The sequence below is a fragment of the Pelophylax lessonae genome, assembly GCF_965119305.1.
Source record: "Pelophylax lessonae genome assembly, chromosome: 4".
NCBI lineage: Eukaryota > Metazoa > Chordata > Amphibia > Anura > Ranidae > Pelophylax > Pelophylax lessonae.
In genome coordinates, this window is record NC_138771.1 from 556,042,299 (window position 1) to 556,065,765 (window position 23,467).

Consider the following 23,467-nt stretch of genomic DNA (forward strand, 5'->3'; position numbering starts at 1 on the left):
AGGTTGCAGTTTTGCACAGGATCACTGTTGACATGACAGCACTAAAGCATAGCACAGGCTCAGTTTAACCTCTTCCTGCCCACACTATAGCCAAAAGAATGCTACAGCGCAGCCTAAATTGCCAGGAGAGCGTCCATGTATGTCCTCCCGTGCATGAGCTGCCTACGTGCCCCCTGCAGGGAGCACACGGCTCGCTCTGTGATCAGCAAGTCTGATCCCGGCCCCTTACCATGTGATTAGCTGTCAGCCATTGACAGCTGACCACGTGATGTAGACAGAGCCGGTAATCTGCTTTTTTTCCCCGAAAGAAAAAAAAAGTCGATCACCAGCTTCTGTAAGAGGGACATCGGTCCCGAACACAGAGAGAGCCACCACCGTCTCATCTGTGCCCACCAGTGCCACCTATCAGTGCAAATCAGTGCCCACCAGTGCCACCTATCAGTGCCGATCAGTGCTGTCAATCAGTGCCTCATCATCAGTGCTGCCTATCAGTGTCACCTACCAGTGCCACATATCAGTGCCCACCAGTGTGCCTTATCAGTGCCCATCAGTGGAGCCTATCAGTGCCCATCAGTGCAGCCTCATCAGCACACATCAATGAAGGAGAAAAATTACCTGTTTGCAAAATGTTATAAAAAACTATGAAAACTATTTTTTTTTTTTTAAATTGTCAGTCTTTTTTTGTTTGTTTAGCAAAAAACAATAACCCCAGTAGTAATTAAATATCACCAAAAGAAAGCTCTATTTGTGTGAAAAAATAATAAAAATTTCATTTGGGTACAGTGTTGCATGACTGCGCAAATGTCACTCAAAGTGTGAGAGTGCTGAAAGATGAAAATTGGCCTGGGCAGGAAGGAGGTTTAGGTGGCCAGTAGGCAAGTGGTTAAATAGCCCGCTTGCGACAGATGAACACGCGTGAGCAACAGATGTGCCCGAGCATGTGCACAATTTCTATTAGCAAGAACAAAAACTAGAATTAGCCTGGGCCTATGCACAGGACGCTGTCCAAAAGAGCCATCCATCCTGTCTGCTGGAATGTCACTCCTGACACAGGCCCATGGTAGGGCCCAACTTATGTTCTTGCACAGCGGCCCAAGTCATTCTGTAAATGTCCCTGTCTTATATACAACTGGATAAACTCCTCTATTTTTAGGCTGAACCTGTGCTAGAAGCCAGCAGGTCTGGGAGCACAATAAGCTGAAAGTGGAACTAAACCCCTATTTACTCACCTCCACCTCTCATCTTCTACCTAGTGCCATTTTTCGGGCTCTTGATTGGCTGGTGGGGGGGTAACGTCATTCCATATGTGTGCATGGGAGTCAGTCATTCTAGCAAAGCCAAAGTGTGGTGGAAATGCAAGCTAGACATGCGCAACTCAGTGTACATTAGTACACTGAGTACATTAGTAGCATGTCTGTTCTGCAAACAAAAAGAAAAAACAACTGACTGCTCATAGTTTTACAAAAGTTAGGTTTAGTTTCACTTCAAAGGGTATATAAGCAGGGGAGGGCTGGCAGCCTTAGGCCTGGGGGGCAAGTCCAGTCAAGTGGCCCATTGAACCACCGAATCAGCTCACCATCCATCTGCACCACGTTGCCCAGAGAGAGAGAGAGAGAGAGAGAGGGAGACTGCTCCACATTGCCCATACAGAGAGAGAGAGAGGGGGAGGCTGCTCCACATTGCCGTACAGAGAGTGAGAGAGAGACCGCTCCACATTGCTTGCACAGAGAGAGAGACCGGTTCACACTGTCTGCACAGAGAGAGAGGGAGACCGCTCCAGATTACTTGCACAGAGAGTGAGAGAGAGACTGCTCCACAGTGTGAACCGGTCTCTCTCTGCGCAGGCAATCTGGAGCGGTCTCTCTCTCTCTGTGTGGGCAATGTTGAGCGGTCTCTCTCTCACTCTGTGCAGCCAGTGTGAAGCGGTCTCACTTTGTGCGGCCAGTGTGAAGCGGTCTCACTCTATGCGGCCAGTGTGAAGCGGTCACTCACTGTGGGGCAGTCTCTCTATGTTTGGGCAATTATGTTTAGCAGTCTCACAGACTGATTGCCCCCAGAGAGATTAAGACAGAGAGCCTGCCCCTTCCCCACACTCAGTACACAGACCAAAGAGACTGCAGGAAGATTTAGGCCCCTTTCACACTATCCGTCCGTAGTACGGATTCCGTTTTTCTCAGCGGGGGAATCGAGCCGCCGATCCCCCGCTGAGCAGGAGGACAGCTGTGTCTCCGTGCTGTGTGTGGAGACACAGCTGTCAGTTCCCCATGCATCTCTATGGGGGAAATCGGATGGGAACAGACCGTCTGTCCGTTCTCATCCGATCGGCTGGACGGATGGAAAATAGGGTTTTTTCCCTATTACAGACAAGGAGGAAATGTGATATCACCTCCTCACTGCCTGACAAATGCCTTTTGAAAAGTGACCTGAGCATGGATCACTTTTCAGTGAAGTGGCAGTTCCTGCTGTAAGTGCATACAAGCCTTTGGGCTCACACGGTGTGCTGCGGTTTGGCTGCAGTGCTGATGTACTCGCAGTTTTCCTTAGCCCCGGTCCCTTAGACTCTTTTAGGTTGTGCGTTTTTACTGCATTTTCAGAAAATGCACCAAAGATGCAGCTTGCAGGATTTTTTGTGCACTTTCAGAACATGCAGTAAAAATGTGCAGTCTAATAGGAGGTCTATGGGACTGGGGGTAACATGCAGGAAGGCTGCCAGTACACCAGTCCAGCATTGCAGCCAAACCACAGCATACCACAGCATACCAGTGTGAGCCCACTGCATTGTGCCTATGGCAAGTTACTGCACAGGCTGCAGGAAATATACATCTCTCTGCAGAGAGGGGGAGGGAGAGACAGCAGGGGGGGGGGGGGGGAGAGGTGAGGAGAAGTTCACTTACTTGGGGCACTGGCCATTCACAGGATTCATGTTCAGGCTCTGTCTGTAAAGCCGACTCACTGCTCAGCTTGAACTTTCCCGCCCACATATTCTCTTCACAGACAGTCACAGCACACAGTGAGGGCGGGCAAAGAGAGGGCAGAGCCGCCTCTAGCAACCAATCCGTGTGGAGGAGGGAGGGGCTGGTAACTCGTTCCATAACACAGAGACTGTCAGCCCTGTCTGTGTCTGTGACAGAACACATCGCTTCACACACAGCCAAACTCGGCCAGCTCTGGAACTGCTCGTGTGCAGTTCTGAGCTGGCAACACAGCGGCCTTTTTACAGAAAATCAGAGCAGCCCAGGGGGAGATTGCCCTCCTTCCCCCCAGCCCAGTCCGCCCCTGTATATAAGGCATCCTTCTACACCTGTGGTTTCTTAACCACTTGCCGACCGCCGCACGACTATCTACGTCGGCGGTCAGCCCCTCACAGGCAAACTAACGTAGGGCTACGTTGCTTGCTTGTGAGGGTCTAGGGAGCGAGCGCGCGCCCCCGGAGGCACGCTCCCGCTCCCGCGTGGTCACGGACCCCCCCGCGCAAAGACTCTCCTCGCTGCAAAGACACTGATCACATGGATCTACTATGTAGATCCGTTGATCAGTGTCCTTACAGCTGAAGCCACAGCCAATCACAGTAGAAAGCACGCCCCTAGGGACACACACAGCCCCTCCCTCCCAAATAAAGTTAACCCCTTCACTACCAGTGTATTTTTACAGTAACAGTGCATATATATAGCACTGATTACTGTAGAAATGTCACTGGTAACCCCAAAAGTGTCAAAAATGTCAGTCAAGGGTCCGATCTGTCCGCCGCAATGTCGCAGTACCGCAAAAAAATCGCAGATCGCCGCCATTACGCGTTAAAAAAAAACCAACAAAAATGACAAAAATCTTTCCCTTAGTTAGTAAACGCGAAAACTTTTGCGCAAACCAATCAAAATACGCTTTTTGCGATTTTTTTTTTACCAAACATAGGTAGCATAAAACAAATTGGCCGAAAATGTTAAAAAATTTTGATTTTTACATTTTTTTGGGGGGGAATTTCATATAAAAAAATGTGAAAAATATTGTTATTTTTGCAAAATTGACGCTCTTTTTTTGTTTATAGCGCGTGATCAAAAAATCGCACAGGTGATCAAATACCACCAAAAGAAAGCTCTGTTTGTGGGAAAAAAAGGACGCCAAATTCGTTTAGGTACAGCGTCGCACGACCGCGCAATTGTCCGTTAAAGTCACGCAGTGCCGAATCGCAAAATACCCCCTGGTCGGAATGGGGGTAAAATCTTCCGGGGCTTAAGTGGTTAAAGGAAACCGGTACTAAGTAAATTATTGAGGCTGCAATTAATGAGACCTGTCTGAAAATTTTAGTTGTGTAGCTGTCTCTGGAATGCATAAATGTGAATGTCGCACTCTGGGTGATTTAAGGCCCATGCACCCACACCAGCACAGATGTCACATGCAAGAAGGCTTAAAACGTTAAAGCGCTCAGATGTGAACAGGGGCCATTGAAATGAATAGGATTTGTCTTGTTGGGCGTTTTTTGAGCTGATCCTTAGAGCCGAAAAACGCCCAAAAATGCCAAGATGTGAACGTAGCCTAAGTCAAAGCTTACACAGGCTTTTAGTCTCTTCTCCCGCCCTCATGTGACATCACTCAGAACTGTCAGTTTGCAGTAAGCTCTACATTGCACAGATGCAGCAGGAGAATTGTGTGCACTTGTCTACCAGGAACAACATGCAACTTCTTGGGCAAGCTGGCAGCATCTACATATTAGGGTCCAGGAGACATAAGTACCTTGCCCAGCACAGTAAAACACCTGAAAGAAATACTGGGGCTACTATAGTTGACCAATTAATGAAAATGCTAGATGCCCAGCTATCTCTGTCTACAATATTTCAAGTCACTAACCTGGACCCAGCATGCAGCTCCCACAGTTACAGAAGGCTAATTGATTCTAGAAAGTTATTCTAAGCGCATTCCCTTTCACACGGGCCTGATCATTTGTCTCAGCAGGGCATCTGCTGAGCTGAGCAGTGCGGGCGAGTAACAGATCTCTGCAGAGCAGACACAGCCCGCTCTGCTCTATGGACAGTTGGATGTAAATGGACTGGCTGTCTGTTTACACCCGACTGTCCTTCGATACAATCCAGCCAGACAGAGGGGAACGGATTCCCTTCCATTTTGTTTTTGCGGGATCGGATTAGAGGTAGGCAAATGTAAATAAACATAGGTACTTTTACATGCACTGCTCTAATGAGAAGAATGGAGGGCCTTTCTGAATAATGAACAGGTGGACTCGATCAGACCGCTCTTGTGAAAGGGCCTTAGTGCCGGTTCACACTAGTACGACTTGTCAGCCTGACAAGTCATGGACCGTCGCGGTCCATTGTGTAGTACAGGAACGGTTCTAATAGGAGCGACACAAGTCGCTCCGACTTAGAAAAAGGGTCCTGTACTACTTCGGGGCGACCTGGAGCGACTTGCATAGACATTCATTTTATGAAGTCCGTGCAAGTCGTACCAAAGTCGCACTGCACGCGACTTCACAGGTCGCCCCCGAAGTCGTGCCGCTGCAGTGTGAACCGGCACTTAGGGCCTGATTCATAGTACGGAGAAATGGCTTTTCGGCGGGATTTTGTGAACCGGAGAATTTTTAAGTCTGAAATTGGTATTCAAAGAACGGCGGGCGGAAAATAACTCCAACTGTGAGATTCATTAAGATCAACTAATGTCAGGACTGGACTTAAAAACAGTCCAGCTAAAAGGTGGACTAATTTTTTCAAAATCACAAAATATGGCAGGAAAAAAATAAAAAATGTGTGGGAAATATGTGTTATATGATTTTGAGCTAAACTGCTTTTAAACTGTGTGAAAATGTTAAGTAGAAAAAAAGATATTAATAAAAGTGTAAAATGCAAAAATAGCTCCAGAGTCAATTTCTGGCAGATAGCCCATGTGAGCATGCTCCAAACCAAAAACTAGGCTGAAAATAACGTTTTTGAAAACGTTAGTGGGAGTTTTATTGAATTTGCGGCAAATACCGCCGCAAATTCGCGGTAAAACGGCGCTATTCCGGCGCTAATAAAATTTTTTTTTTTTTTTTTTTAAATTTTTTTTTGCACATATCTATGTATGTCTATATATATATATATATGAATCACAAAAAAATATATATCTATACATAAATATATATATATATATATATGTGTGTGTGTATATATATATATATATATATATATATATATATATATATATATATATATATATAAACACACACACATATATATATATATATATATATATATATATAGATAGATAGATAGATAGATAGATAGATAGATAGATAGATAGATAGATAGATAGATAGATAGATACCCAAAAATAATTATATGTATATATATATATATATATGTTTTATTTATTGATTTGCCTATGTGTATATATATATATATATATATATATATATATATATATATGAAAAGGAACACTAACACGGCTCCTCCCCGAAAATTAAACATTGTATATGTGTGAAATTAATATATTTTTGGATTGGTTAGATATAGAATGTAACAATAATATATGTTTTTTTGCATATGTGTGTATATATATATATATATATGCAAAAAACTATATATTATTGTTACTTCCTATATCTAACCAACCCCAAAAATATATTAATTTCACACATATACAATGTTTCATTTTTGGGGAGAAGCCGTATTAGTGTTGCTTGTCATATATAACAACAAACAGTTGTAGGTAGTTCAGGGATTCGAACACCCAAATACACTGTTGCAAGGCAGCGGTGCTAACCACTTAACTACCTAAAGCTAATGACATTTTTTTCAAAGCATGTGTGATTTGTACTTTAAAAAAAAAAAATTATATATATATATATATTCTATTTAGACCCAATTCAAGCTCAAATAATTTTTATTTATTAAAATTTTTTGATGGACTAATTGAATCAAACTATATTAATTTTTAGAGCCCATTCACATTAGCGCGACTTGTCAGGCAACTTGTCAGCCTGACAAGTCGCGGTATGTCGGGGTCCATTGAGTAGTACAGGACCCGTTCTAATAGGAGCGACACAAGTCACTCCGACTTAGAAAAAGGGTCCTGTACCACTTTGGGGCGACCTCGGAGCGACTTGCATAGACTTCCAGTATGTGAAGTCTCTGCAAGTCGCAGTGCACAGCGGTGCACGCGACTTCACAGGTCACCCCCCGAAGTCGTGTCGCCTCAATGTGAATGGGCTCTTAAGGTGCCAGTGCATGTATGCTTGGTATAAAGATAACAAGAAACTAAAAAAAAAAAAAACCTCAGAGACCACAATTCCCAAATAATTAACCTAGTTTAGTGAAACTGTATAAAATCAACAAATTTTTAAAAATAATCCTGCATGCTGGAAATTATATATAGGTGTTTAAAACATTTATTTCTGTGAAAAATTTGTATTTTAAACTTAAATTGATAGGCTAAGAAACTATCAGTGGCATATATTATGAAATAAATGTAAGAAAGTGATTATGTTTGTGTAAATTGTGTTTTGCAAAAATGTTGCAAATATGTATTGAGCTTGAGCTTGATTAAATAAACTGACCAAAATATCCAAGTGGTTAGCACAGCTGCCTTGCAACAATGTATTTGGGTGTTCAGATCCCTGAACTACCTACAACTGTCTGTTGTTATATATGACAAGCAACACCCCAAAAATAAAACATTGTATATGTGTGAAATTAATATATTTGTTGAGTGGGGAGCCATATGTGTTGCTCCCTTTATAGAGCCACATTACACTCTGAAAAATAGCAGTGTTTCAGCTTGCAAATCTGAGAATTTGCAAATTGATTGAACATATGCAGTGCAACCCCAGAACTCAGAATTCAACAACCCAAAAAAAAAAAAAAAAAAAGATATATATATATATATATATATAAAAAATTACTACATCAAGTCAACACACATAGGAAATGCTTTGAATAATCTCAGAATGAGCACAAAGTGGCTTTTTTTTATTAAGACTAATGGGCCATACACACTATAAGATTTTCTGAAGATTTTTTCCTTTAGATTTACCAAAACCAGATAATATGAGGTCAAACCTAAACACTTTCAATTTGTATGCAATCTGGCAGGCCCTTGCACTACATAGAAAAGGTAAATCTGAAGGAAAAAGTCTTCAGAAAACCTTATAGTGTGTATGGCCATACATGATCCAATTTTCTTACAATTTTCTGTCCAATTTTCTTGAAATTTACCTTCAAGTATGTAGTACAAAGGCCTGCCTAATTGGATACAAGTGAAAGTGTTGTTTAGCTTTGACATCACATTATGTGGTTTGTGGTTAATCTATCAGAAAATTGTACAACAAAAATTGAACATGTATGGCCATACACACTATAAGATTTTCCGAAGACTTTTTCCTTCAGATTTACCTTTTCTATGTAGTGCAAGGGCCTGCAAGATTGCATACAAATTGAAAGTGTTTAGGTTTGACCTCATATTATATGGTTTTGGTAAATCTAAAGGAAAAAGTCTTCAGAAAATCTTAAGCCCCGTACACACGTACTGATCGTCGGCCGAACGATCGGCTGTCTTTTGTCCAGGGCTGTCCTGTCTGTTGAAAACTGCAAAAGACTGCACACTAATTTTGTCGGCCAACAACAGACGACTGCAGAAGTGATGTCATGTGATGGTTAACTTTCCCTGTGTTTTTTCTTTTCTGAGCATGCCCAGTCTTGCAAATCAGCCGATTGTCGGCCGAATTCTGTACTGACTGGCGAACAATCGGCCGTTGTGGTGTTGGCCAAAAAAAATTTTAATGCCTGCACGACAGATTCTGTTCGGCTGAAAATGCGCTGTCGGCTGTCGGAAGCATCATACTAACACGCCTACAATCGGCCGATCGGTCGTCGGCCGAATATTTACGGCCAAAGATCGGTACGTGTGTACGAGGCATTATAGTGTGTATGGCCCATTAAGCTGGCCATACATGTTCAACTTTTGTTGTACAATTTTCTGGTAGATCTACCACAAACCACATAATGTGAGGTCAAAGCTAAAAAACACATTCACTTGTATCCAATTAGGCAGGCCTTTGTACTACATACTTGAAGGTAAATTTCAAGAAAATTGGACAGAAAATTGTAAGAAAATTGGAACATGTATGGCCAGCCTTAAGCCTCGTACACACATACCGATTGTCGGCCGTAAACATTAGGCCGACGACCGATCGGCCGATTGTAGGCTTGTTAGTATGATGCTTCCGAAAGCCGACAGCGCATTTTCGGCCGAACAGAATCTGTCGTGCAAGCATTAAAATGTTTGTATGCCGACACCAGAACGGCCGATTGTTCGCCAGTCAGTACAGAATTCGGCCGACAATCAGCAGATTTGCAAGACTGGGCATGCTCAGAAAAGAAAAAACACACGGAAAGTTAACCATCACATGACATCACTTCTGCAGTCGTCTGTTGTTGGCCGACAAAATTTGTGTGCAGTCTTTTGCAGTTTTCAACAGACAGGACAGCCCTGGACAAAAGACGGCCGATCGGTCGGCCGACGATCGGTACGTGTGTACGAGGCATTAGTCTAAATGAAAAACCCACTTTGTGCTCATGCTGAGATTATTGAAAGCATTTCTTATGTGTGTTGACTTGTAAGAAACTTTGATCATGGATGGCCAGCCAAACATTCATTAGTGAACTGGTGATTTTGGTTTAGGAACCAACAGACCCAATTAATTACTTTGCTGGGCGTTTCCTATACTGGGTGGGTGTAGTTTAACCAAGGTTATATAAAGGGATGTATGAGATCATATCATTTGGCCTGTGGAAGGGCCACAGGTCTTTATGTCCGAATTTGCTTTTGGGGGTGGGGGGTTTGCTGGCATGCCTAATGATCCATATTGCAGTAATTCTGTTGGATGAATACTTTTCATGCTCTAACTGTTTGGTATTGTTTTTGCAAAGTGTGTCTTTATGTACTCTATACATGTTTTTTTTATTTTCATGCCTCTGTGTAGCTGTATGTTCTACTGATTTGATGGTATTTAAATGGAAAGACAGGCTCATGCAAACAATTAACATAAAAGTATGTTGGGTATGTTTAATGCTTAATACTAAGGTGTCTACAACTTATTTTGCTTGACTTTTGGATATTGTAAGCTCTATCTATCCATCATATGTTGTATCTTTTTGCACTGTAATTTGAATAAAAATTACTTGATTTGGGGGGCATTTCACATTTCACATGCTTGCTTGAGTGATTACTGATGTTTTATACATGTTCAATAAAGCTTATTCATTTGTACACAGCTCCTGGTTTTTTGTTTTCTTTTCTTATTTGTCTAGATGTAATTCAGATACCTTTTGTGTCTATTGAATGTAATCAATTTCTTGTATTTTTTGTGTGTGTGCAATGGCAGTGCAGTATGAACATGGGTAGGGTTTCTCCCTTTACTCCAGCAAAGTGTGTATGGGTGTGTGTGTGGGGTGTGTGTGTGGGGTGTGTGTGTGGGGGGTGTGGGGTGGGGTGGGGGGGGTGTGTGTGTGGGGTGGGGGGGTGTGGGGTGGGGGGTGTGGGGTGGGGGGGGGGGTGTGTGTGGGTGGGTGTGTGGGGTGTGGGGGGGGGGGTTGTGTGTGTGTGTGTGTGTGGGGGGGGGCTAAATTTTAAGAAAAAATTAAAGTGTTTATGTATATATTTAGCTAAAAATATATAAATTAAGGAATAATACCAAATTTCCCTTCAGCCTCTGTGGATGAATGTAACCAAAACATTTAATAAAAAAATCACTAAAAATGATTACTAAATAAAAGATTGCTACAGCGCTCACTCGCCTTTTTAGTTGGCTTAGGTCAGTGATGATGAACCTTGGCAACACAGGTGTTTTGTAACATTTCCCATGATGCTCACCTACACTGCAGAGTACATGAGCATTTTGGGAAATGTAGGGCAAAAACATCTTGGGGGGGGGTTAAGGGTTACCATCACTGGCCTGGGTAAAAAATTTCCAATACATTTTAGTTGTCTGTGTGCGCCATTTTTAAAATAAAGCAAAATCTCTTTACAATAAATTGCAAATGGCACATTGGCGTTCGCCCTGGACCAGAAATGACACCACATTGGCTTGCACACGTTCCAGCAAGTGGTCACAATCAACTGGCTAATCATGGTGAGGGCCACTTTCAGCTGTGAAGAAATGGCATTCATATGCAAATTAAGTGTGTGTGTGTGGGGGGGGGGGTCTGTGCTTGTAATCAGAGCATTGATTACCAGTGCAGACCCTTGGGGGATGCCACTAGAGCCACCAGGGATGCCCACCATTGATGCCAATCAGTGCTCAGGGAACCTGTTAGTGCCCTCCTCATCAGTGCTGCCCACCAGTGCCAATCATTGCCCATCAGTGCCACCTATCAATGCCCATCAATGCTGCATATCAGTGCCACCTATCTGTCTATCAGTGCTGCATATTATTAGTGTCTCATCAGTGCCTGCCAGCGCAGCCTCTTCAATGCTCGTCAGTGCAACAAAAAACATATTGATTTACCAAATTTTATTACATAAACAAAAACACATTATTTTAGGGGTCAAACATTTAGGTGTTCTTTTTGCCAATAGAAAAAAAACCTTGCAGTGATCAAATACCACCAAAAGAAAGCACTATTTTTTTAATGAAAATACTGTGATACATTTGTGTTAGGTACAAGGTTGCATGACCGCGGAATTGTCATTCAAAATGCAACAGTATAAAAAGCTGAAAATTGGCCTGGGCAGGAAGGGGTGTAACTGCCCTGTAAGGAAGTGGTTAACTATTGAAACATGGGAATAAATATTCCAGGGGTAATCATGCTCAGCTCAATGGTTCAGTGGTTAGTGTTCCTGGCTATAAACACTGAGAGCATGAGTTCAAATCCCAAGTGTGCCATCACCTTCCTAAATTTTAGACAGCTATAAATAAATACTGAAACTTGGCAAATGCATAATTGCACTCTGCACATATGCATGTTTGTTTCTTGAATATACATGGCCATTGACATGCAATTTTAGGTGATGTAGCCAATGTATTACTATGTGGCCAAAAAAAATTATGGCACACAGGGTGTTATCATGGTCTGGCCTTGAACTCATGACCTAGCAATCTTTAGCTGTGAGCTTAGCCCACTACACCAAAGTGCTGAATACAATCAGATATGCCTGAAAGTTTCAGATGAATAAAGAATGAAGACTGCTAATTAGACAGCTGTGTAGTCTGCTATTAGAAAATCTAAAGGTTAAAACACATTAGATACATAACTATACCTTAAAATTAAAATAAACCATAATAAATGACATTGCTGTGTAATAGTGATTCAGAATAGACAAATTTCCTTTTATGAAAAACACAAAGGGAATTTGGTTAACTCCAAACTCAAATTCAGCCTAAGTTAACTCCAAACCCGAATTCAGTCTAAGTTAACTCCAACTCCGAATTCATTAAAGCATCTAGTTGATGGTTTAACTCCAGCCACTTACCTAATTAGGATGCAATGAGTTTAGGCTGGAGTTATTTCTGGAGAAGTGAGCAGCTCTAATCCAAACTTATACTGAATTAGGCCCTTAGTGTCTTAAAGTATTAAAGCTGGATGGCAACCAGCTAATCAGCTAGACAGCTAAGCACCAGGAATTTTCAGAAGGAGTGGTTAGCACCTCATAGCTAGATATTTTTGTGAAAGCTTCCTTTTAAAAGATTGAACCTCTTTCACCCCATCCTCTCCACTCCCTGGCCTACCACCTACCCCTACCAGGGCCGGATTAACAGCATCATGGGCTTGGTGCTGAGGATTTTGAAGGGCCTTAAGGGCCGTGCCTTGCCATGCACCCAGAGGAGGAAGGGTGCAGCCATGCATGCCTAATTCAACATGGGATGCTGTCTCTGAAGCCCATAAACACATCCATGCATCGCCAACTGTCCCTCCTTGTCCGGCCTTCACGCTGTGTGGGGAGGTTCTGAGGGTGCTGCCTGGGGAAGCGAGCATAGAAGCCAGACTTCTGTGTTTACAAGTGACAGAAGAGCGGTAACAGTGAATATGGCCAACCCGGGGCCTATATAAAAGGTAGGGGCCTGGAGCTGCAGCTCCAATAGCCCCTACATTAATCTGGCCCTGACCCCTACCAGTGCCTGAGGCCCTCTAAACAGCACAGACAATGCCAGATGTAGAATGTGGATTTAGGATGTAGAATGTAGGTTCAATATTTGCTTTGGGCACAAAAACTTTTTATATCTTACAGAGAGAAGTTATTTTCTGTTTGGAAGCAAGACATGGAAATCAGATTTACACTGACAAGAAATTGTGCTATATTCAGTGGTGGGATTCAGAAATTTTAGTAACCAGTTCCGACTTTCCCAGCAGAATGACCAGCGTGCCCCCTTTCAATGCACAGTGACCAGCGTGCCCCCTTTCAATGCACAGTGACCAGCGTGCCCCCTTTCAATGCACAGTGACCAGTGTGCCCCCTTTTAATGCAGAATGACCAGCGTGCCCCCTTTCAATGCACATTGCACAGTGACCAGCATGCCCCCCTTTCAATGCAGAGAGACCAGCGTGCCCCCTTTCAATGCACAGTGACCAGCATGCCCCACTTTCAATGCACATTGACCAGCGCTGCGTGCCCCCCTTTCAAGGCACAGTGACCAGCGTGCCCCCCTTTCAATGCACAGTGACCAGCGTGCCCCCCTTTCAATGCAGAGAGACCAGCGTGCCCCCCTTTCAATGCACAGTGACAACAGCATTGCCCCCAATCATTGCAGAGTGCCCCAGCATTGCCCCCAATCATTGCAGAGTGCCACAGCATTGCCCCCAATCATTGCAGAGTGCCACAGCATTGCCCCCAATGATCATTGCAGAGTGCCACAGCATTGCCCCCAATCATGCAGAGCGCCACAGCATTGCCCCCAATAATTGCAGAGCGCCACAACATTGCCCCCAATGATCATTGCAGAGTGCCACAGCAATGCCCCCAATAATTGCAGAGTGCCACAGCATTGCCCCAATCATTGCAGAGTGCCCACAGCATTGCCCCTAATGATCATTGCAGAGCGCCCACAGCATTGCCCCCAATGATCATTGCAGAGTGCCCACAGCATTGCCCCCGATGATCATTGCAGAGTGCCCACAGCATGGCCTGGAATCATTGCAGAGTGCCCACAGCATTGCCCCTAATGATCATTGCAGAGTGCCCACAGCATTGCCCGGAATCATTGCACAATGCCCGCAGCATTGCCCCCAATGATCATTGCAGAGTGCCCACAGCATTGCCCGGAATCATTGCAGAGTGCCCGCAGCATTGCCCGGAATCATTGCAGAGTGCCCACAGCATTGCCCGGAATCATTGCAGAGTGCCAGCGTTCCCCCCGCGAGACCCGTTTACTTACCTCACGGACGGTCATCACGGCAGCTTCTCTGCAGTCCCGGCTCCCCGCATCTCCTCAGTCCTCTTGCCTCCTCGGCCAAGGAGGAGGATCCTTGTGACAATAGCGAATTTTCATTCGCTATTGTCACAGAATGGGCGGGCTCGGCCTCGGGGCACACTGATCTGCTGCTCCCCGGCCGCCAGCTTAGAGGGATCAGCCGGTTCTGCGAACTTGCAGAAAGTTTGCAACCGGTTCCATAGACTGGCTATATTATTATAGCCATATTTGATAGCAACCTTGCAATCTCCTAAGCTGGGGTCAAGCAATATACACAAACTCACAGGCTAAATCTAAGTATTATGGCTTGAATGTCCCCTTTTCCAATCATTTGTCATTAGAGCCCCTTGATAAAGTTATACATCAAAAAAGCAAATATTAGGGGCCTGCAAACTGTCAGCCTAAAGCACAAACTTGCATTTTTTTTTTTGCAGAGGATATAATATTATTCCTGACAGGCATTGTTGTGGACAAGAAGGCCTTGCTCATAGTCTCCATTGGACACTGGTTCAAATCATTTGGTGGAAGGGGAATTATGGCGTGTGTTTTTTTTTTTTAGGGGTTAGGCTTGGCCCCTTAGTTCCAGTGAAGGGAACTCTTAGGACGTTAGCATACCAAGGCCTTTTGGACAATTTCATGTTTCCAACTTTGTGGGAAGTTTGGGGATGGCCCCTTCCTGTTCCAACATCACTGCACACCAATGCACAAACAAGGTCCATAAAGACATGGATGAGCGAGTTTGGGGTGGAGGAACTTGACTGGTCTGCACATATTCCTGACCTCAACACGATAGAACACCTTTGGGATGAATTAGAGCAGAAACTGCGAGCCACGCCTTCTCGTCCACATCAGTGCCTGACCTTACAAATGTGCTTCTGAATTAATAGTCAAACATTTCAAAAGAAATACTCCTAAACCTTGTGGACAGTCTTTCCAGAGGAGTTGAAGTAGTAATAGCTGCAAAGGGTGGGCCAACTCAATATTGAACCCTACGGACTAGGACTGGGATGCCATTAAAGTTTATGTGCGTGTAAAGGCAGGCGTTCCAATACTTTTGCTAATATAGTATATACAGCTGCAAGAAAAAAGTATGTGAACCCTTTGGAATGATATGGAATTCTGCACAAATTGGTCATAAAATGTGATCTGATCATCATCTAAGTCACAACAAAAGACAATCACAGTCTGCTTAAACTAATAACACACAAAGAATGAAATGTTGTCATGTTTTTATTGAACACACCATATAAACATTCACAGTGCAGGTGGAAAAAGTATGTGAACCCTTGGATTTAATAACTGGTTGAACCTCCTTTGGCAGCAATAACTTCAACCAAATGTTTCCTGTAGTTGCAGATCAGACGTGCACAACGGTCAGGAGTAATTCTTGACCATTCCTCTTTACAGAACTGTTTCAAATGTCTGGTGTGAATCGCTTTCTTGAGGTCATGCTACAGCATCTCAATCGGGTTGAGGTCAGGACTCTGACTGGGCCACTTCAGAAGGCGTATTTTCTTCTGTTTAAGCCATTCTGTTGTTGATTTACTTCTATGCTTTGGGTCATTGCCCTGTTGCAACACCCATCTTCTGTTGAGCTTCAGCTGGTAGACAGATGGCCTTAAGTTCTCCTGAAAAATGTCTTGATAAACTTGGGAAATTCATTTTTCCTTCGATGTTAGCAATCTGTCCAGGCCCTGACGCAGCAAAGCAGCCCCAAACCATGATGCCCCCACCACCATACTTAACAGTTGGGATGAAGTTTTGATTTTTGTGTGCTGTACCTTTTTCGCCACACATAGTGTTGTGTGTTTCTTCCAAACAACAACAACTTTCATCTGTCCACAGAATATTTTGCCAGTACTGCTGTGGAACATCCAGGTGCTCTTGTGCAAACTGTAAATGTGCAGCAATGTTTTGTTTGGACAGCAGTGGCTTCCTCTGTGGTATCCTCCCATGATACCATGTTAGCATTTGCCAGTGACTTTTGTAAGTCTTTAGCTGACACTCTAGGATTCTTTTTAACCTCATTGAGCAGTCTGCTTTACAGGACGGCCACTCCTAGGGAGAGTAGCAGCAGTGCTGAACTTTCTCCATTTATAGACAATTTGTCTTACCTTGGACTGATGAACAGCAAGGCTTTTGGAGATACTTTTATAACCCTTTCCAGCTTTATGCAAGTCAACAATTCTTAATAGTAGGTCTTCTGAGAGCTCTTTTGTGCGAAGCATCATTCACATCAGGCAATGCTTCTTGTGAAAATCAAACCCAGAACTGGTGTGTGTTTTTAATAGGGCAGGACAGCTGTAACTAACACCTCCAATCTCATCTCATTGATTGGACTCCAGTTGGCTGACATCTCACTCCAATTAGCTCTTGGAGATGTCATTAGTCTAGGGGTTCACATACTTTTTCCACCTGCACTGTGAATGTTTACATGGTGTGTTCAACAAAAACATGGCAACATTTCATTCTTTGTGTGTTATTAGTTTAAGCAGACTGTGATTGTCTATTGTTGTGACTTAGATGATGATGATCAGATCACTATTTATGACCAATTTGTGCAGAAATCCATATCATTCCAAAGGGTTCACATACTTTGTCTTGCAGCTTTATTTAAAGTATAACTAAAGCCCTGTACACACGTACCGAATGTCGGCCGAACGATCGGCCGTCTTTTGTCCGGTGCTGTCCTGTCGGCTGAAAACTGCAATAGACTGCACATGAATTTTGTCGGCCAACAACAGCCGACTGCAGAAGTGATGTCATGTGATGGTTAACTTTCCGTGTGTTTTTTCTTTTCTGAGCATGCCCAGTCTTGCTAATCGGCTGTTTGTCGGCCGAATTCTGTACTGACTGGCGAACAATCGGCCGTTCTGGCGTTGGCCAACAAAAATTTTATAGCCTGCACACCCGATTCTGTTCGGCCGAAAAGTCGCTGTCGGTTGTCGGAAGCATCATACTAACAAGCCGACAATCGGCCGATTGTTCGGCGGCCGAATATTTATGGCCGACAATCGCTACATGTGTACGGGGCTTAAAGGAAAAACTTTTTTATTGTTGTTTTAATTAGAGTGGAGAGGGATTAGAACACCTGTAAGTTCCTCTGTTCTATAAATTGGAGGCGGACCTCCAACAGTGGTCTGTGCACAACTTGTCCTGGCTGGGCACAATCCATTCAGTTAAACATAATTACTGAGAATACTCTATTTTTTTTTTAGATCTTTGCCTATCCCTGTCCCCCGGCCCCGAACAGTGTTAGCTAGATTTCAAGCTAAGATGATATGATCTATCTGGGGAAACAAGGGGCCAAGATTTTTAAAGAAAATCCTTTTTTATCCTAAGAACTCAGGGAGGGTTGGGGTTACCTGATCTGCTTCATCACTATCAAGCAGCTCATCCAACTCAATTCTCGGTAGTGTATTCCAGATTCGATAAACCAGACTGGGTACGTATGGAGAGGGCAGCAGTCCCAAGCTACACGTTGGACTATCTTTTGTGGAGCTCTCCTAAACAACGGCCTTCCATCCTAGCACCTACCCTCACACTCAATGACATTATGGGATAAGCTTCCCGTTAATAGTGACTTGGTGTTTCATTCTTGTCCATTAGCGCATCTATTTAACAACCCAGACTTTCCTCCAGGACAGACATTAGGGCCTTTAAGTGGTGGGTGGACAAGGGGTTGTACGGAATTGGACACATTATTATGCATAGGGGTCCCTTCACAATGGTGTCACTGTGTAGAGACCTTTGAAATGCCACAGTCAGAGTGTTTTAGTTTTTTCAAATTTCCCACTTTACATTCACTCTGGACATCAAAGCCAAATCCCTATCAAATGACCCTATATGAACAATGGCGCATTTGAGATGCAGACTATCTGGGGGGGGGGGCATCTTCCTCATATATGGGCTATTACTGGGCTTGCCCCCCCAGGTTCTCTTATATGAAGGCCTGAGATGCTGATTTGGGAGAAGAAAGGGACTCTGAGCTATGGCACACGTGATTCCTGCGGTCATGTATAGGTATTTTGAATGTCTCCTTTGAAAGTGCTCACTCATTGATATTTAGTTCCTACTCAGTTGTTTTTAATGAATCCTTCTGTATCCCCACTTTGTTTTCGAGGCTGTCAACTGCAGGGAACAATGTGCCATATTTGGTGGGAATGTCCCAGGATCTGCGGTCTTTGGAATAGCATTCGGGACAGTCAGTTCAGTTGCACTTATTAAAACCATTGTGCCTAAAGGTTTTCAACATCTGATTTTCTTTATCCTGCTCAGGGCCAAGATGACCCTTGCTAGATCCTGGAAAGAACCTGCTGGCTCCTTGACGCAGGCTAAGAAAAAAATTACCTGGATCATGTTACATGTGTCAGGAAACCAGACCACACAGGAATGCAGGTAAAATAAAACAGTTTATTAAAGCAAACAACAATAAACGCACAGCAAGAGTGAGAAAGCGAGATCAAGAACAAGCAGGGGTCAAGTCCAGAAGTGGGTAGTCATCCAAGCTGGGGTTGAGTCCATAAGCGGGTAGTCTGCCAATGCGGGGTCGTCTGCCAATGCGGGTATAGAGAGCCAGGAGAGTCGTCAGCCAAGCCAGGTCATACATAGAGAACAGAAGACTGCTAGCAGAGATGCACCTTGGAGCACGAACGCAAGGGCAAGGACTGCAACTCATCAGGTGATAGATATAGTCAGGTGTGCAGCATCATCACTGTGTGACACCCAGGCAGCAGGCAAGTGATGATGCAGTAAGAGTTTATAAGAGGCAGCAGTCTGCACATGTCCAAGATGGCTGCCAACAGGAGGGCACGGTAAGACCTTGACAACATGAAAATATTGTCAGCAATTTAAAGGACACAGTTCAGAAATGTAAACAGACTTGGGAGCCGTGGGCTGATTATATGCACGTTTCCTTGATTCATTAATGTAATACCTTGTTTAGCTTTTGCAGAACAGTATTTTGCCTCTGACTGGCTTGGACCTCTCGTTTCTACCTTTCTCTTTTTCTTTCATTTTATTCCCCTTCTCTTGATCTTTTCCCCGTCTCTTACAGCAATATTTCTCAACTCCAGTCCTCAAGTACCCCCAACAGGTCATGTTTTCAGGATTTCCCTCAGATGAAACGGCTGTGGTAATTACTAAGGCAGTGATACTGATCGAATCACGGGTGCAAAATAATGGAAAGCCTGAAAACATGACCTGTTGGGGGTACTTGAGGACTGGAGTTGAGAAATATGGTATGCTCAGAGATGTATAAAGTACTCAAAACAAATACTTGAGTAAAAGTACAAGTGCTCGATCAAAAAGTGATTTAAGTAGAAGTGGAAGTGCTCGATCAAAAAGCAACTTGAGTAGCAGTACTAAAGTATTCAACATTTTTTGTACTTAAGTATTGCAAGTAGTTTTTTTTAAAAATTTTGCTACTCAAGTACTGAAAGTAAAAGTACCAGTAGTTTTGAAAAAAAATTGCTACTCAAGTACTGAAAGTAAAAGTACAAGTGCTGTGTTATGTAGTTATTAAAGAAAGAAGTCAAAGGTTTGAACATCATATTGTTTTTTATTATTTCAAATGCAGCTTTTATTTATACATACAGTAGCTTTTATTTTCCTATGTGCTGATAATACACATGATTTGAGCTTCATGAAACCTGCCATCTACTGTTCTGGCAGTGGTAATTTTTATAATTGTAACGAGTAACTATGCAGCACAAAAAAAAAAAAAAAAAAATCGGAGTAGAAGTATTGAAATCATTGAAAAATTGTAGTGAAGTAAAAGTGGAAGTAGGAGAAAAAGATTCTACTCCAGGAAAGTACAGATACCGCCTTTCCGTACTCAAGTACAGTAGTTATACTTAGTTACTATACATCTCTGGGTGTGCTCGACTACCCAGAAGCAGGATGGTCAAGTGGTTTATATGCTTAACTTACCAATATTGTGGTGTGTGCTATAGAGCCTGTAGACAAACTATCAGTGCTTTGGGATGAAGACCATGGTTCACCGTAAAACCTGGTAATGACTTTCTTCATGTTTTGTACTCTGGATAAAATGTTTCTATGAATCTTATTTGTATTGTTTATTCTACTGCTAAATATGGCCTTCTTGTAATCCTGTTTGCCGTAATATATTTGAAACAATTTCAAAAAAATATTTTGAAAGTAGAATACCTGTTAGTTTTTATTGCCGTTTGTGTCCCTGTTAGTGAGATTCACCCTCTTTTCTGTCCTGTTTATCATTATCATTGAAAGTAAAAGAAAATCACGAATTTTGGATCGTCCCCAAAAAAGTAATAGAGGGGAAATCCTCCAATGGGGATATTAGTTCTGGTGACCTGGGGGTCCTTAAGAGATTGCCTTAATTTGCAGGGATTTCCTCTAACTTCCTTTTTTTTCAGCTTGTTAGTATGGTGCTTTCGACAGCCGACTCCGACTTTTCGGCTGACAAAATCCTGATGTGCAGGCATTAAAATTTTTGTCCTCCGTCAACACACGTCCGATTTTCGTCTCATTATTACAGATTTCGACGGGGAAAAATCTTATGAGCAAGACTAGTACATTGTATACCCCTGTATGTTGTGGTCTTTAAGGTGCCCATCTAATATTTTTTTGAAACTATCGATGCTCCCTGCTGATACGACTGCTTGTGGAAGAGAATTCCACATCCTTACTGCTCTGACAGTGAAGAACCCCTTACGTATTTTAAGGTTAAACCGTTTTTCCTCTAGTTTTAGTGAGTGGCCATGTGTCTTATTGTATTCCCTTTCTCTAAAAAGTTTGTTCCTTATGCTAGGGTCCTCACCAGTACAGTATTTGTACATTGATATCATATCCCTCCTCAAGCGTCTTCTCCAGAGAGAATAAGTTCAATGCTTGTAGTCTTTCCTCATAGCCAATGTCCTCCATTCCCCTAATTATTTTTGTTGCCCTTCTCTGGACTCTCTCCAGTTCCAGCACATCCTTTCTGAGGACCGGTGCCCAGAACTGGACAGAATACTCTGGCCGGACCAGAGTCTTGTAGAGTGGGAGAATAATCTCTTTATTTCTGGAGTGAATCCCCTTTTTTATACATCTCAGTATTCTGTTGGCTTTGCTTGCAGCTGCTTGGCATTGCATGCCACTGCCAAGCCTGTTGTCCACCAGTATCCCCAGGTCCTTTTCCATCTTAGATTCACCAAGAGGTTTACCCCCTAGTGAGTAGCTTGCTTTCGTGTTTATGACGCCCAAGTGCATTACTTTACATTTCTCAACATTAAACCTCATCTGCCATGTAGCTGCCCACCCCATTATTTTGTTCAGGTCCGCTTGTAAGATTTCCACATCCTGCATAGAAGATATTGGCATCCTTAGTGTAGTATCATCCGCAAATACCGAGATTGTGCTAGATATCCCCTCCTCTAGATCATTTATGAATAAATTAAACAGGATTGGTCCCAGGACAGAACCTTGGGGGACCCCACTTTCCACACTCGACCAATCCGAGTACTCCCCATTAATCACCACCCTCTGTACTCTCCCCTGGAGCCAGTTCTCTATCCAGGTACTCACCCTATGGTTCATACCTACAATCCTTAGTTTGTACAGCAAGCGTTTGTGGGGAACAGTGTCAAAGGCTTTTGCAAAGTCCAGATACACCACATCCACAGGCTTACCTTTATCTAGGTGGCAACTCACTTCATCGTAGAAGGTTAATAGATTGGTTTGGCAAGAACATTTTTTCATGAATCCATGCTGATTACTACTAATAATACCATTTTCATTACTAAAGTATTGTATGTGGTCCCTTAACATCCCCTCCAAAATCTTGCAGTGTATTAGATCACATACACTTTGATTGGGTATAACTTTTTCTTTACTCTCGAACAGTAGATAGTAGATCTGCGATCAGTCTATTACAGTATAAATTGCTACTTTTATAAACTCTTACAAACTCTTTACAATATCAGTTTTTTTTTCTTTATGATTCATACGATTTGTTTGCATAATCTGTGCAAAAAACCTACTTGTAAAAAAAACAGATTCACACTTTTTAGTTGAAAAAATATTTAATTGCAGTTACAAATATTTATTAAATATTTAATCTAATCTACAAAAAAGGAACATTAGCATACCAAATGTTTCCCTAATGTCTCAGGATAACTTCCAACTGCTTCCTTTTACATAGTCTTCTAACAAAATAAAATACACATTTTATTTTTAAAACAGTGTATTTCATGGTCCCATAAACTGTAGGTTGGACATTGCTCTTAAGTCCATTTGATCTGTTAGCAGCAGGTATTTTCAGGTATCTGTATTATGGAGCCAAATATGCTAAAATTGGCTCTACAGTGTAAAAGACAAATCTGTTTAAACTGGGAGTTTTTCCTTGGCACTTTTCATTGTGCTCTATGGGTATCATAAAAAAGAGTAAGCATGTTGCAAAGTAAACAACATCACATTCCTTGGTGTACCCTATATTATATGTGCTTCCCCATGTGTGGCAAAGCACATACTGTAGATGTAGACATGGCTTTATGGTGCTGCAGCATGTCCTCCTCCCATGTGCTCCAACAAAATAAACACAGTAGAAATTCTTCCATTAAACTGCTTTGTCGCAAAAAAACAAAAAACAAACTATTCAGCCTTTTTAGCTGTGTTATCAAGGATTTGGTGTCGTAACCGCAAAAGGTCGAAAAAGAGATTCCGTCCCAGGACTTCTGACGCACACAAGACTGCCCCATTGAGAGCTCCGGCAAATCCGCAGAGTGTGATATCTTGACCTGCCAAAGAAAAATAGAGTGTAACTTTATAGTAAAATATATATTTATACATACTTACACAGACATACACACACTCTCTTTCTCTCTCTCTCTCTCTCTCTCCATCATCTAGTCTTTTTGTTGCATATTCTATCTTATTGTGGAAGAGTTCACAGGGAGCCGACACTGATTATATTTAGTCGCTATAGCCGCTGGCAATAATCCAATAATCGCATGCCAAAAAACCTGGTTGTACCAAAAAAGTCGCTTGATGGATCAACTTGGGTGCATTAAGCCTGCTCATAGATGGTACAAATATCCTCCGGTATTCCCACTGACATCG

At 42.8% G+C, this 23,467-nt stretch overlaps 1 protein-coding gene across 1 annotated transcript in view; it reads right to left on the reverse strand.

The window, feature by feature from the left end:
- Positions 1-23,467, reverse strand: part of LOC309553714 (all-trans-retinol 13,14-reductase-like) — a 338,403-nt gene that overhangs the window by 210,347 nt on the left and 104,589 nt on the right. Inside the window, exon 11 of the mRNA XM_082255091.1 lies at positions 22,823-23,145. Within this exon, the coding sequence (XP_082111217.1) occupies positions 23,000-23,145 (146 nt within the window). The 3' untranslated portion in view covers positions 22,823-22,999. The remainder of the gene's footprint in view (positions 1-22,822; positions 23,146-23,467) is intronic.